The 16,166-nt window shown below is 41.7% G+C and overlaps 1 protein-coding gene across 5 annotated transcripts; it reads left to right on the top strand.

The window, feature by feature from the left end:
• The first annotated feature begins 745 nt into the window (after nt 1–745).
• On the top strand, nt 746–15,607 carry eefsec (eukaryotic elongation factor, selenocysteine-tRNA-specific). 5 transcript variants are annotated; one of them, XM_037779845.1, is made up of 8 exons: nt 747–1,744; nt 1,781–1,879; nt 4,254–4,461; nt 4,710–4,806; nt 6,514–6,678; nt 7,990–8,634; nt 11,192–11,348; nt 11,469–12,212. In XM_037779845.1, the coding sequence occupies exons 1-8, from the start codon at nt 1,534–1,536 to the stop codon at nt 11,786–11,788; spliced, it is 1,902 nt and encodes a 633-aa protein (XP_037635773.1). In that variant the 5' UTR covers nt 747–1,533; the 3' UTR covers nt 11,789–12,212. The 5 variants fall into 5 exon arrangements, with proteins under 5 accessions (XP_037635766.1, XP_037635773.1, XP_037635790.1 ...); XM_037779838.1 differs by having other exon boundaries at nt 746–1,879; XM_037779862.1 differs by lacking the exon at nt 11,469–12,212 and adding an exon at nt 12,283–12,565 and having other exon boundaries at nt 748–1,879.
• The last annotated feature ends 559 nt before the right edge of the window (nt 15,608–16,166 follow it).

The raw sequence follows: 16,166 nt of genomic DNA, 5'->3' as shown, positions 1-16,166 counted from the left end.
TGAACGATAAGAGATAAGAGTTTTTCTTATCTTGTTTTATATTAATTCAAGGCAGAATGATAGGATGATCTTCTCCGCGCCACAGGTACTCCATGCACTAACTGTGACTGAAGTTGGGTTATTGACATCCGTGCGACCAATCAGGTGATGACAGACAAGGATCATACCATCAAGAATAGAATAGAATAGAATAGAAAACTTTATTGTCATCGTATTAAATACAACGAGATTCACAGTTGCCACTTCTGGTCAGTGCTTTAAAACAAATACTTGACAAGACTAAACGAGGCAGATAAAACATAAAACAGGTAAAACACACAGTTATATTGCAAATAAAACAGGTAAAGTAGATGTAATAAATAAATATTAACAGAAGTGTTACACTAGACGTATAAAATATAAAAAATAGATGTAATGTAAACAGAGGTAATTGCACTTGTAAAATAGGTAGGGTAGATGTAATAAATAAAATGTAAACAAAGGTAGTTGTACTTGAGGTGTATATTGCATCAAGGACATATTGCACAGACAAATATAGACAAGCAGGGAGGGGCGGGAATGCGCGGCGTGCTGACGGTCTACAAGTACAGAGCAGGAGGGAGAGGAGGAGAGACGGAGAGAGAGGAGTGTGGTGTGCGAATAGCAGACAAAATGAGTGACAGTTGGAAACAAAGCAGCATGTAAAATTATGGTATTCTGGAAATTACAAGGTTTAGTATAATTATATTGAATAATTTAAATGATATATGTGCACACATACTAATCATAGATCAAAACAGTGCTAAATTTGACTGAATTATAAAAGGCAGAAGTGGTAAAATGAAGAGCCGTTTGGGATCCGAAAGATCCGGCTCTTCTTGGTGAGCTGAGCCAAATGATCTGGCTCACTGAAAAGAGCCGGAACTCCCATCACTAATACCCTGCAGTAACGTCACCGCCCCTTTTAGACCATCTAGTAATACTATTGGACGTTGTCGGATGATGCAACACGCTGATTGGCTAAAATCCCTGTCAATCATTTCCACCAACAAAAAAACCCGCCCATGACAGTTTTCATTTCCGGTTGTGTCCCCGTTGCTTTTTGTCGTACTAGAAACTGCTAGGAACTTAAAAAAATAAAGTGTGAATAAAAGCCTCAAATGAACGCAGAACTAAACCGATAGAGGTGTTTAATCCCCCATAAACATTTTACAGTTAAGTTTTAATCAAAGACTTATTATATCAGGTCCTCTTTTTACTTTTGTTTGCTACTGAAAACAAACGTTCCGCTTTGTCCGGAGGATGATGGAGTGCACACTGACAGCAAGGAAGACGTTTCTCTCAACTTGTTTTCGTGCTGAAGAAGTAACTTTAAAGTCTTATTTTAGAGCTATATACGTGTTGTAAGTCACAAACTAATTAAGTAGCTTGTTGTTGAAGGTCTTTCTGGTTTAATAAGCGGGTGTTCACGAAGGAAAAGATTGTTTTTGGCAGCAAACCGCCGTTTGACGTTTCTGTTGGTGCTGAGTTCAACGTCCAAACTGGCGACACAAGATGTCAGAGTCTGCTGACAGTCACACCAGGACGTTGAACTTCAACGTCGGGGTGCTCGGACATGTGGACAGCGGGAAGACGAGCCTCGCCAGGGCGCTGAGCAGCACCGCCTCCACGGCTGCCTTCGACAAGAACCCGCAGTCCCGAGAGAGAGGCATCACGCTGGACCTCGGCTTCTCCTCCTTCACGGTGGATCTGCCTGATCAGCTGCGGAGGGACGGAGGAGGAGGAGGAGGAGGAGGAGGAGGACAAGGAGGCCAGCAGCAGCAGCAGCAGTATGACAGCCTGCAGTTCACTCTGGTGGACTGTCCGGGACACGCCTCTCTTATCCGGACTATCATTGGGGGTGAGCTGAAGTTTTGGTGCTAGATGTCCCTGATGACAGACAGTGACTGAAAGTGGTAAACACATACAGGAGACAGTCAGGATACCAGCAACCACCAACTACTTGCTAATTTATACACGCATGCAGTCACAACACAACGACCCTGAAATAAATTCTACCTTTATGAAGGTTATAATGTTAATTTAACTGTTTTAGAGGGGTTGTATTGCGTTATATTAAAGCAGCAGTAGGTAGAATTGGAGCAAATATGATTTAAAGGGACTGTTTGTAAGAATCAGAAATGCTTGTTAACAGCGACACCTGTGGCCGTTAAGTCAGCGAAAGTCAGCGTCGGGTTCGCGCTTGCTCGCTCTACATAGACATGAACGTACATTCACTAGATATTCTCAGAGCTACGAAGTCTTCTGCAGTGTGTAGTGTGCGCGCATGCACGTGAGGTGGAGCGAGCTGAGTGAAGGCAGGCAGGCAGAGGAGCAGAGGAGCAGAGTACAGCAGAGACTCCGGCCCTGAAGACCAAAGCTACGGTCTCCCCCGCGTCCTCCGACCGCGGCCAACACTGTTTTGCAAGACGGGCTTCACTAGATATAACTTTTAGGTTTTGGTGCTTCCGTGTAGTTTGGGTTGGATTCTTGTCTGAACAGCATAGCCACACACGAACGCGCATATGCGAGTGCACATGGGACACGGACCCGAGTGATTTATACGTGTAAGAAGTTACAAACAGTCACTTTAAAACAATATATTTTTATAAAACAGTCATTATATCCTGACAGTAGTGCATTAGACAGGTAATCTGGAAAAAAAAATCATGTGCCTCTGTGTCTTCTGGTGCTCCTAATGGCATCTGCAAGATTTCACAGACCGGAGGAAAACAACCAATGAGAGCCGAGCTGGAGCCTGCCGTCTCTGAGCAGCTGTCAATCACTCACAAACTCTGATCAAACGGTCAAACTAGGCAGCGCTGATCAAATATGAATCAATATTCTGTTACTGTAATGCCTATTTCTCTCCTCAAATGTTTTCAGAAACATCTTGTATTGCACTGTTTAGCTGTAAAATGAGAAAGTTTGTGACCCGGCAGCCATGTTGAGATCAGTTGACAAAATACCAAACTTTCTAATTTTACAGCTAAACAGTACACATTCAAGTGTGCCAGTTTGACAGTGAGCCAGCATGCACAATATAGGCCCTTTTCACAGCAGGCATTTTGACATGTCATTGCAGGGTAAACACAGGTGTAATTAATGTTTCTGTGTAAATTTAAATATGCCTGGCTGAACACCCATGTGTCATCCTCTTGTTTACCTTTTTTTTTTACGCCCCTGGTAACCGTGGTAACCCTGTGTTTAACGTCACAACGCTATGAATTGTGGGTAATTCCCTCAGGCAAAGTGTGTCAATAACACATCACAATAGAACATAAGATGATACATTATTACATGTCCCACCTTGTGTTCTTAACAAAGGTCTGACTGTCTAAATGCTGCAGTCATGGTCACTGTAGGATGCTGCTTAAACTACATCCTCACTGTAACACAAATTTGAACTATCCAGCAGAGGGTGCCTTTTTTCTCTGCAAGCAGCCAGGTTGATCATGTCATATTGACATGGACGGTTGGGAGTATGAGGAGACATAACTAGAGTGGTGTCCAGAGCAGATAATGACGTCTGTCTCTGTTATCTGCTTTCTCTTTTAATACTTCTTGTTTGTCACATTAATGAACAACCAGGATCAGACTTTTTTTTAAACTTAAAGACTGTTAAATACTCAGACTTTGTAGAAGTAATGGTCTTGGTATTAAAGCAGACTAAAAGCACTCAAACACTGACTGCTGCTGTGTCGTGTAACCGACATACTAAATGAAACCTATGAGCCAGTGGGGTGGCACATGCTGTAGATTAGGGAGGAAGGAAAGTGTGTGGATTGGGGTATGTATTAAACTTCCCCTCCTGTCCCAAGTGGGGAGAGCACAGGAAAGAGAGGGAGCCAAATAGAAGGAGAGAAAAGAGGGGAACACAGGAAAGAGAGACTGCCAAAGTCAGGAAAAGGAAAGACAACCAAGTGAGCTGCAGCTCTGGTTTCAACCCTCTAGCCTTTTACTCTCTTTGTGCACCCCTCCCCTAATTTCTCTTCTTGTTCTACTGTTATTTTTGGGTATCTGTGTCCATTCCTACTTATGTTGCTGTTGTCGGTTTCGGAGTCTCTACTCACAACTCTCTTCTTACATCTTTTCATAGGTGCACAACAGGAAAGCTGGAATGTCTTTAACAGCAAATGACTCTGTTGTTCTGATTCAGCTTGCTGCTTTTTCTTCCATGTCAGTAATATCTGACATCCTCTTGATTATTGTTTGCATTTTCTGCTCTCTTCTAGGTGCCCAAATAATTGACCTAATGATGCTGGTGGTGGATGTGGTGAAAGGGGTGCAGACTCAGACTGCAGAGTGTCTGCTGATAGGAGAGCTGACCTGCCGTCGCATGGTGGTCGTCCTAAACAAAATTGACCTGCTGCCACCCAACAAAAGACAGAGCGCCATTGAGAAAATGACCAAGAGACTGCACAAAACTCTGGAGAGCACCAGGTCTGCATTTATTACAAGTAAAAGAATAAATCGGGATGATGTGGAAATGTGGGCCCAGACAGCTAAGTGGCTTAGGGCATCCCATGTTCTCCCAGTGGCCCAGCATTGCTGTCAAGCTTCCTCTCTCTGCATTCCAGCGGTCTGTCTGTCAGATCCACTTGTTTTTTATTCAAAGTAACTTTAATCATTACTTCAACATCAAAGCATGAAGTCATTTCAATATGACTGTTTTTTTTTCTGTTGGCCAGATTTAAGGAATGTCCAGTGATTGCTGTGGCGGCGAAGCCCGGGGGCCCCGAGGCTGCTGACACAGAGGAGCCACATGGAGTGCCAGAGTTAATAGAGGTAAAGTCCGGAAACACACTGGTCCCCCTCCATTGTTACTAATTTAGCTCAAAAGAGCACATAAGTTCTCACTTATGAGCAAGTGCTGTTAGTCAGCAGACATTGTTCAAGTGATGGCAAAAGAGTAAAGCAAGTCCTAAGCTGTGTTTACTACCACACAACTGAAACTAACAACAGAATACTTTCTTTGTTCAGTTAATAAAGTATATACTTAGTACAGTGTGTACTGTACTGGAAAAATGGTCACTGGCAAACTGTTAACAACTGTATATTACTTATTTGATGTGGTACAAAATTCAAAGTGGTTTATCTCATGGTAGGTAATGATTCAAAAAACAAGGAGAAGCATTAGTTTAAGAAATTCAATTCAGTCAGCGTTGTCTGTAGCCTAACCAATACTGGATTTTGAGGCCTACAGATTTCGATATTAAAAAAAGATGATAATCCTTTTTGTTTTACATAACATAAACCAATATTTTTAGGGCCGCAACTAACGATTATTTTCATTGTCGATTAATCTGTTGATTATTTTCTCGATTTGGTGATTAGTTATTTGGTCTATAAAATGTCCGAAAATAGTGAAAAATGTTGATCAGTGTTTCCCAAAGCCCAAGATGACGTCTTCAAATGTCTTGCTTTGTCCACAACTCAAAGATATTCAGTTAACTGTCATGAAGGAGTAAGGAAACCAGAAAATATTCAAATTTAAGAAGCTGGAATCAGAGAATTTTTATTTCCTTAAAAAAATAGTTGACAATTAATTTAATAGTTGACAACTAATCAATTAATCGTTGCAGCTCTAAATATTTTTGATATCTTACATTTGTTTAAAAAAAACGAGATGAAGATATGTACTGAGCTGCACATTTTTCAGTTGAGAAATAAACTTGCGAGTGCTCTCTGATGGATACACTGTTTATTAATTACCGCAAACATATTGTAGCGACTACTATCGATCAAAAGCCGCTGAGAGGCTATGTAGGCTCTTAACTGTGACTTGTTCAAAGAAATCCTAATGTCAAGATGTGTTTATGCTGTTTAATAAATGAAAAGAGTAACAAGCAATAATTTAACTGGAATAACTAAAGTAGGTTACGGTCAACAGAAAATATTGGAGCCTAGCTCACCCTATTTGTCTCAATCCCGCGGTCCAAGTTAACAGGTGAATACCACTCCCCTGTGCCAATTACCAGAAGTTTAAGCAACCAAAAAGAACGTGTTCAGCCTATACAAATAATAAACAACTCAAGCGATAAACACATTTTGTCTCCTACACATATCTTTGTAATTTCTGTACTGCAGTTTCTTAATTATCGGCTGACATACCGTATACGCTGAAACCAATGTACTGTCAGCCTGGCTGATTTTTCGGTCAGGCTGTAGTCTTGTCAAGCTTACCTGAGTCCTGACACAGTAGGCCAAAGTTGAAGAGGTTATATCCTTTTTTCCTGGGCTGTGAATAACAACAGTATGACTCACACATCAGGACCAGAACAGCTCTTATAACATGAGCGATAGTGTGTTTTAGGCAGTGTTTGTGAAGCCACCACACAGTCAGACTAGCCAGATATGGATCTAATTAGTGCCTCTCTTTGATCTGGTTCCATATTTGTGTATGTGTGACCTTGCAGTATTATGACAGCACTTATCTTTTGTGTGTTTAAATAAATGTGTCTTTCTTCTCACCCTTTTGGTTGTCTGTCTCAGCTTTTGAAGAAACAGACATACCTCCCTCAGAGAGACCCAGGAGGTGACCTCCTGATGGCTGTGGACCACTGCTTCTCCATCCGTGGTCAGGGAACAGTCATGACCGGAACCATCCTGCAGGGGTCGCTGGCCATCAATGACACTGTGGAAATCCCAACACTAAAGGTATGCTCCAAAAATGGGCATGAATTCTGAATCTCTGATATTTACAGGCAGGTAACATACCAGAGTGCTGGAAATTCTTTCATAGAAAACCACAGAGATTCGGAAGTTCAGTAGTTGACTGGAAGCGGGCAGACGGAGGGAGGGATGTCCGAGTGGGTGCAGAGGATGTGTCAGTTTAATGTGAGGGAAGGATGAGGGGACTGGGGGTGGACTGGCAGCTCAGGAGTTGGGTAATTTAGACCAGATGCACACTTTCAGCCAGGCTCAGCAGTTTTATCTGCCGTTTTTCATGTTCACCTCTTGGTGGCAGCAAATGGCTGAATTAACAGTCATTCATTGCAGAGCCTTGATCTGTGTCACCACTGTTGATTTGGTCAGACAACAAAAACAACCACAGAATCATTGTGGTATCATGGATGGGTAGATGGACAGGTAGTAAGACGGATATCTTTTAATTGTTCATTTGTGTAATTGTGATGAGTTTGGAGATGTAGAGTTTAAAAAATAAAGCAATTAAGTTTTTAATTTTTCAATCAAATCTTGATATCACTGAAATACACATTCAGATATGATAACACAACTGCAAGCTGTACATATTCAATGAGCCGTGTACTGACGTACTGTACGTGCATATTTGATTGTCCTCACCGGGGCCTTTCCCTTAAATACATTATAAATCATCTCTGTACTGTAGAGATAAAAACATGTTTTTTTTAGAGCTGTAACGATTAGTCGACTACTTGATTAGTCAATCGCCAGAAAAATAAACGTCAACTATTATCGTTAAGGTATTTGTTAATACAAAAATGGCAGAAAATATTGTTTTCAGCTTCCCAAATATGGAGATATCCTGCTTTTCCCTGTATTATATCATATTAAACTGAATATATTTGGGTTTTGGACTGACAATACAAGACATTTAAAGACACCTTGGACTTTCAGAAACTGAAATTTACATATTTTCACTATTTTCTGAAATTTTATAGACCAAACAATTAATCGATTAATCTAGAAAATAATCTGCAGATTAATCAACATATAAAATAATTATTAGTTGCAGCCCTAATTTGTTTTTGTTTAATCTCATGTTGTATTCTATCTTTAGTTTCTAGGTTTTAAATGTAAAATTAAAGTTGGACCTGAAGAAGTATTTTGAAATGGTAAAAAACAAACAAACACATGGCTGAAGCATTGTGTGAGCTATGAGAATCATTGTGTAGTAAATCTATTCTATTGATGTTAAATTAAATAGGTATTAAATTGATGTTAGAAATCTGTTATTTATTGTATCTCTACGCTCTCTGACATCAGGTAACCAAGAAGATAAAGTCGGTGCAGATGTTTCGGAAGCCTGTGTCGGGGGCCATGCAGGGGGATCGTGTGGGTGTGTGTGTGACACAGTTTGACCCTAAACTGTTAGAGCGGGGTGTGGTGTGCACCCCAGGGTCCCTGCGCACCCTCTATGCAGCAGTCATCTCTGTGAGGAAGATAGGCTACTTCAAGGGCTCTCTTGCCAACCGTGCCAAGTTCCACATCACCATGGGTCATGAGACAATCATGGCGAGGGTTGCCTTTTTCGGCCTGCCACCTGCGGCTGCCTCAGAGCCGCCCACAGACGCTGAACCACCTCCACTACAGCCCTGCTCACTGGATACACCCTTCACCTTTGAGAGGGAGTACTTCTACCAGGATGAATATGTCACCGGTCAGGGAGAGGTGAGTCCAGGATCTGACCCAGAGCAATGGGCTTTGTTGGAGTTTGAGCGGCCAGTCACATGCCCCTCACTCTGCCTGGTGATCGGTTCCAAGCTGGACACAGACATCCACGCCAATGCATGCCGGTTGGCCTTCCAAGGCCGTCTGCTCCAGGGGTTTGAAGATAAAGGCTACGCTGAGACGGCCCTGCCTCGTCTGCGCATCTACAAGACGAAACACAAGGAGGGACAGGTGGAAAGGGTGAGTGGGACACTAAGCAGTTCTTCTCTGACTGTCATCCTCTCTGCTTACCCTTTAGTGTTGCCCTCGCGCCACTGCCCTCTCTATCACCTTGTTCTCCTTCTTCTGGCTGTGGTTCTTCTTTGGATGTTTCTCATTGCTGGTGGCACTGGAGCGTGCCTCTCAGACAGAGCCCCTATTGTACACAGTCATAAACACGCACACAAACACAAGCATGCACATGCAGCCCCGGTGATCAGTGTTTGAGGCATGGATGGGTATGCATGCCTTAGCATGTGCTGTGACACAAGGGTGCGCGTGGGTGGCCAACTGACGCCACTAGTCCTGTCTAGCTGTCAGAGGCTGGCACTGTTTGGACACACCTGAGTGGCACAGGAATACCCACATGGCTGTGTGAGTTAACCTTCCTTCGCTTCTCTCTGGCTCAGCTTCTTTCTCTCTCTCTCTCTCTCACACACACATGCGGTTTTGTGTTACTGGCGTGTCCTAAATCCTGCGCTCCAGTTCATACTGATCCGATCCATATCTCATCTTATCTAATGCTGTTGTTTTCTTATTGATTTTAACATCTGATAATGGGAATTTTTCAAAAGGTCCACACTGCTCCCTGGTAGCTCACCTGGTAGAGCAGGCACCCCATGTACCAAAGCTGAGTCCTTACCGCAGCGGCCCGGGGTTTGAATCCAACCTGCGGCCCTTTGCTGCATGTTAATCCCTCTCTCTCCCGTTTTCAGAACTATCACTGTCTCTCTCATTAAAAGCATAAAAGCCCCAAAAATGATCTTTAAAAAAAAAAAAAGTCAACAGCCACCAACTTCGCACAGTTTGTATTTTTATCTATGGGCGCACTGAAGATGTTGTGACTCTTGTCATTCTGCGCTGTACAGTTAAGTTTCTCTGTGTGCACCCTTGTGCAGGGTCAGACTCAGGTTAGGGGTCAAGTGTGTGAACTAGCTTCCTGCTGTTAGCACCTCAGGCTGTTGACAGCTCCAGTCAGTGACTCAGGAGTAGAACAGCGTGCGTTCGAGAGGTCAGACCGCGTTCATGTGACGTTACATTTGTCCTTCATCTGTCTCCCAGAAAGAGGCAGTTATGTCCCAAGACTTGAGAATTCCTTTTTGTAAAAGAACACATTACTGACATTGTTGAGATATGACGGTGTCATCCAGTCACAATTCATACAGTCTGTCAGACTTGTACAGCAACTGTATTTTTTTTTATCTACGCATCAGTCACGCTTGAGGGACGTCTGGGTCAAATGTTCAAGAATGAATGAGGGTTAGGCAGAAGAGAGAGGAGTAGCTGGCGGTGGGGGGGTTGAGTTGGAGACAGAGCGGTGCCCTCATGTTATCAGATTAGTGACGGGTTAGATCGACTTAGTGATGGATGATAAGAAAGAAATACAAACAAATATAGCGTAAAATGTGCAGGATGAAAGAGAAAGTGCGAGACAGCCAGGCGGCGAGCCTCGAAGAATGTGGCTTACGGCGAGTTGTACAGTTGATGAGGTGCACAGGGTGGAGGATCAGCTCTTCTTCCTCACTCTGCCATGATGAGTGAGTGAAATCAGAACAACCCACAAGATCCAACTAAATTAGCGATGCTCCGATACCATTTTTTCCTTCCCGATACCGATTCCGATATCAGTGTGTTAAAAACAAAAACAAAAAAAACAACAGCTGTATATTACTAACCCTGTATGGATGTGATATGATTGCTATCATTGTTGTATGACCTTGCTCAGGTCAAACTAGGGCTAACTCGAATGCTTCGAAGCTTTGGCCGTTGCCATGGTAATCAACGTCCAAATCAGTATTCGAATGCTTCGTTTTTAATTTTTTTTTTTATATATATAAGTATGTAATAATAAAGTATAAATCCCAAAATAGCCCATGAAATAAGGAATAATCCAACAATATTATTAATTATTCATATTCAACATTAATTATTTTTTAGTTATAATCAGACGCATATCGAAAACCTTTGAATATTTTTTATCAAAGCTTCGAAGTCCAAAAAATGCAATAGGACTTTTATTATCCAGTTTGACAGATTTTCCAGTGTGAAATATTGCCACATTGCTGACATTTTGCTAGCTCTGACTAACGTTGCACTCTCCGCTAACAGCTGCCCGCTCGGTACTGCGCGTGTGCAACTCTCAACAGAGATGAGAAACAAGCGAGATGGCTCACTCGTTAGCTACTTCCATCCTCGATTTCGGATGCAGCAATCGTTTCGAGTTAGCAATCTCGCTTCTTCCTCATCTCTGTTGAGAGTTGCACATGTGCAGTACCAATTGGGCAGGATGTACGGATCCGTTAGTGAGTGACCCGTGTTGTTGTTCCTGTGTAGCGTAAATGAGCTGATAAATGATATGATAACGTGATATCGGATCGGTGCGGATACTCGCCGATACCCGATCCAGCATTTTAGGCTATATCGGAACAACTCCACCAACTAAAACACATCCACATTTTCACAGTCATAACTAGATCACATACATTCACACCATTAGTGCTGCAGCTCATAAGGCTCTTTCCCGTTCTCTTGTGCTCAGGTGACTGACGATTACACTGTGATTGGCCGCAGCCTGTTCAAGAAGGAGACCAACCTCCAGCTGTTTATGGGGTTGAAGGTCACGCTGTCGACAGGCGAGACTGGCGTTATCGAGGGCGGGTTTGGACAGAGCGGGAAGTACAAGATCAGAATACAAGGTAAGGATTACCTGAGGTGGTAAGTTACTGTTTCTTCTTCACCTCTGTCACACCTGTATCAAACTACTGATACTGTTTACTGGAGGCTGAGTCATACATATCAAACTCACTGTTCCATAGACAAATCTCCCTCTTCTTCAATACACACACCCAGAGCACTTTCTCTATCTTTCCTTGGACGTTGGGGCTCTCTCTGCGGACAGTTTTCAGGATGCGGTAAGAGTGGTAGGCCCGACATCCTGAGCCACATTCCCAGGATTCCTCTGGGGATTGCCAGTGTTCCGGGGGAAGTCTGTTCTGTGTTTATTTTACCTTCTGTTGCTCCGAACCCACTGCTCCACACCGGGAGGGAAGAGAAAACAAAAACATTTAGAAAGAGAACCTCACCTACATCCTCTTCACTGCCTCACATACTCAAAAGTCTCTTGACATATTATTAACACACACATCTTCACGCAGGAACATGATATGAACATCCAGTGGTGTTCATTTGAGACTCCCAACTGGCATTAGGGCAAATATGGCACTATTCCACTGATAAGGGGTAGGTCAAATTATTGATATGGCCAATACGGTCTCCTATAATACTTTATCAATACACTAGTGTCAATGTCATGATAGGTTTATGCGTATCTAACCTTACTGCTGACGTTTTTACTCTGAACTTTTGCTTTATGGCAGTTAAGCCTTTTGCAAGCTTTACATTCGCATGATGGCAAAAATGAACATGTTGAATGTTGCATCTCTCTGAAGCTGTTTGATTTGCTGGGTAATGCATGGCTTGTTGCTGTTTGTCAGTATTATGTATGTTGTCCGTTGACTGCCTGTTGCTTCATAGACTTTCTCTTTCATTTTCTGTCATTTCTTAAGCACACATCTAACTATAAAGCAAACTGTTTGTCTGTCCTTCTGTGTGTCCTCTGCATATCTCGAGAACCGCTCATCCGATCTACTTCACACATGGCGGGTGTATTTCTCAGTACCCAAGAAAGTGCAGTGTTGAATGTTGTACAATTGGGCCTGAAGGTGGCGCTGTAACAATGAACGTTCTGGCCTGTAACTTATGAACCATTACGCTCAGAATTTTTTTTTTTCCTGGATTTTGTAGGTTCAGACGTATCTATCTATCTATATAAGCCACGCCAATTTGCATCTAGATTGATTTTCCACCATTTTGAATTGTGTCCGAATCAGATTCGTTGCTACTACTCCCACAAATGTTGAGCAATCGTCACCAAATTTGCCGGAAAAAGTTACTTTTTTGGATTTTTGATATTCCATTCAGTTTTGCTATAGCTGGCCCTCAAAGTTAGCTCAAATGCGGTGGGCAGGGCTTACATTAAAAAAAAATGTCAAATCTCCTGAACACTTTGTGCTATTGGGACCACATTTGGTGGACACATGTAGATATGACGTCTGAGTGACCATGACAATTTGGTGCCATCGCATATCTCAAGAACTGTTAATCCAATCAACTTCCCACTGCAAGTAGCACTTCTGGTGGGCAAACACTCGGCCCGTTCCGGACAGGCATGCGCTCCGAACCGGCGCTGCACTAGTATATAAGATAAAGGGAATTAATGAAAATGTGTAAGCATGTTTGCTTTCATGGAGCCTTCACTGGTCAATGCTTTTCTGTTATTCATACCTTTCCTGCTCATACCTGCATCATTTCTAGGGCTGCAACTAACAATCATTTTTATTGCTTATTAATTTGCCAACTGTTTTCTCTATTATTCAATTAATATTGTTTTGTCCACATATGTCCATCCGAATTTCCTAAAGCCTAAGGTGATACCATTCAATTCCTTGTTTTGTTTGATCCTAAAATATTAATTTTACTGTAACATACAAATAAAACAGGAAATCTGCACATTTGAGAAGCTGGAATTAGAGTGTGTTTGGCAATTTTCTGTCGATTCATTCATCACTTATCTGTTATAAGCACAGAAAAGAGTGGTTTAAACCTGATGTTATACTACTCCTCCAAAATAAACTTGCTGCCAACTGACCCTATTTTAGTTTTCCACCAAAGCTAATTTATAGCTATATTTGGTGCTTATTGGGTGCTGATTTTGGACCCTGTCTGATAAACACTGTCTGATGAGTACGCCACTAGTCATATCCTTATCTTTCACATGCACGTAACTTGATTCTTAGGCTTCAGTGATAGTCCCATTTCCCTTTAAGTCTGCAATTGTACTACATAGTACATGTTTTTTAAATACATTTTCTGCGCACAAATACCTAGAAATGTGTTTTTGAGGACGTGTAAAAGTGCAATTCCTATGAGTCACTCGTATGTGAAAACAAATCATTTAAATTTGGGCGTGTGAGTGTGTTCTGTGGTGGTAAACGGACATTTTCAGCAGATCGTAGATAACAAGAAGAGATTTCTGTCTGCGCTGCAACCATAACAACCCTCACATTGGCATAACGATAACAACAAGAATGCTGGCGCCATTGTGCGTGAGGTCAGACAGCCAGCGTGTGAAGCAGTGAACCCAGAACATTTCTTACCTTCCGTGTGTAAAACGGCAAACAAGCAGCCGCATACAGAAAGACGAGGGGGTAGTTATGACGGCGTAGAAGAATTTGTAGTGCATGCATGAGCTCAGCGTTCACAGGAAGCAGCTACAGTGAGGCTGAGAACGAGGCCCAAGTGAAGGAAGAGTGTCAGGATGAGACAGTACTAACGCAGAGAGTCGAGGAGCAGCTGTTCAACAGTTACATCAGGAGGATGAAGGCATCAATTGATCTCGAGGTCAGCACACTGAACAGGCTCCAGCACTGATACAGCACACATAACCAGGAAGAAAAGATCTCTATCAAACATCAGATATACCTACATTTAGATGATTAGGTTGACCTAAGCACGTAGTGTAGGACAGTTGTAATCTAGATGTATTGCATAAGGGGATCTATTTATATAACTGTTTTAGTTAGATAATCAAACCTTTTGCTTGACCTACCTGTTTATCTTTTCTTCAGAGGGCCTTTGCCCAGGAACCAAGCAGTTGTTATCCTCCACCTCTAAGAAGAAAGGGAAGGGTGGAAGCAAAGGAGAACCAGCAAATGAAGAGGAGCCCAAAACCGACTCTCAGCCTGTTAGCATTCACTTGCATTTCAAGCGGTATGTCTTCGATCCACATAAAAAGATGGTTCAGTCTTGACCTTTCGTTGCACGCTCTTGAGCCTGGCATTGTGTCACAGTGCTTCAGTGTTTCAGAGGTCGTGTAGAGGTGAGGGGAATACTGGCCTCTGTATCAGAGGTATGATCATTTTATTCTATCAGCCTCTGAAGGAGACAGTCTGCTGAAATGCAATGATTGTGGAATGCTGATTTTTTCTTTTTTTATCTCCCTTTATGGAGATGGACTTAATCCAGTTTTCTCCATCACAAGGGTGGAAGCCGACCATCTGTCCTTAATGCATTTGAGTTGTCTTCAACAAAAATCACTACTTTTGTTCTTATTTGTAAGTCTGAATCCATTTTTTTGACTTGCAGAAAACTTATCAGTATGTTTCTAAATCAGCTGAGCCTTGATTGGCATAAACACATCAGCTAGCATTACAGACACACTGAACTCACAGACTTCTACAGATCTTTGTACTCACTGTTATGCGTCTTGCTCTCCAGCTGGGATAAAGGTCATGTTGTGTTTCATTGGCTGTGTGAGTTCAAAGTTATTTGTCCATATTTCAATATTTTCCATTTCATTTAATTTTAAAACAGTTTGTAGAGCTGCATTTTACCCAGAATAGCAGTTATTCCAGAGGTTGCTTGAGCTGAATTGAATACTGATCTTTACAGAAAGACAAATAAAGCAAACTTATGCTGAAACTGTATTTCTGACTGATATTTTCTGTGTGATCATTGGTAGTAACCTTGATGTAATAGTTGTGTGCCAAATTATATTTGCAGAACAAGCTTAATTCATCAGTAATTATGTACAATTTATTTTTTTTTACATAAGCACAATATGAAGCCTTCTCCATGCTCGCTGCAGTTTGTATGTAAAGTACCTACAGCGGCATATGTACAACAGTCAAAAGAAAAACTGTATCCACATATTTTATTTGCAATTCCTACACACTAAATATATACTGAACCCTAAACTTTAATGTGTGTCTAACCCACGTTTCTCTCCGGCTAGTTTGTTATGCTGCCATCCGTACTTTGCAGCATAATGGGACCATTTTAAATGAGTTTTCCAGATGTCACTCTTTCCAGAATCAATTCGATACATATACAATCCCAGCTGTAACTAATATCCATAACAAGTTTACCGAATTATAGTATGCCGTTTGAAACTGCCTACTGAATCGTAATACACTAGTCTGCAAAAGCATGATCAACACCTGGTGTAAAATTTAGAAATGGGATCTCTGGTAATTGTGCACGTTTATGTACATTATAGTCATTTTGATGCTGGTTTTAAAGTTGCTATTTGAATTGAAAAAGCAATAAATAGGGCTGCATGATTATGGCCAAAATGATAATCACTATAATAATGACTAATGTTGTGGGATTATTCCATACTTCATTGCTATTTTGGGAATTATACTTTATTATTTTATAAAAAAAACTAAGCATTTGAGTACTGATTTGGAAGTCGATTACCATGGCAACGGTCGAAACTTCGACGCATTCGGGTCAGCCCTACAATACTGAGATCCTGATAATTTATCACCCTTATTCATTGATTTTAGGGACAAAATATTTTGATTGCACTTTCACATGAAATAAACAGACTGCTTTCACTTCCATGTTGTGCTACATTCCTGCTAATGTACAAATCTTTGCATCAAAATAAA

The sequence above is a fragment of the Sebastes umbrosus genome, chromosome 1 (genome assembly GCF_015220745.1).
Source record: "Sebastes umbrosus isolate fSebUmb1 chromosome 1, fSebUmb1.pri, whole genome shotgun sequence".
In the NCBI taxonomy this organism is placed as follows: Eukaryota; Metazoa; Chordata; class Actinopteri; order Perciformes; family Sebastidae; genus Sebastes; species Sebastes umbrosus.
Note: the sequence above shows the minus strand (reverse complement) of the source record. Positions and strands in the feature narration are given on the sequence as shown.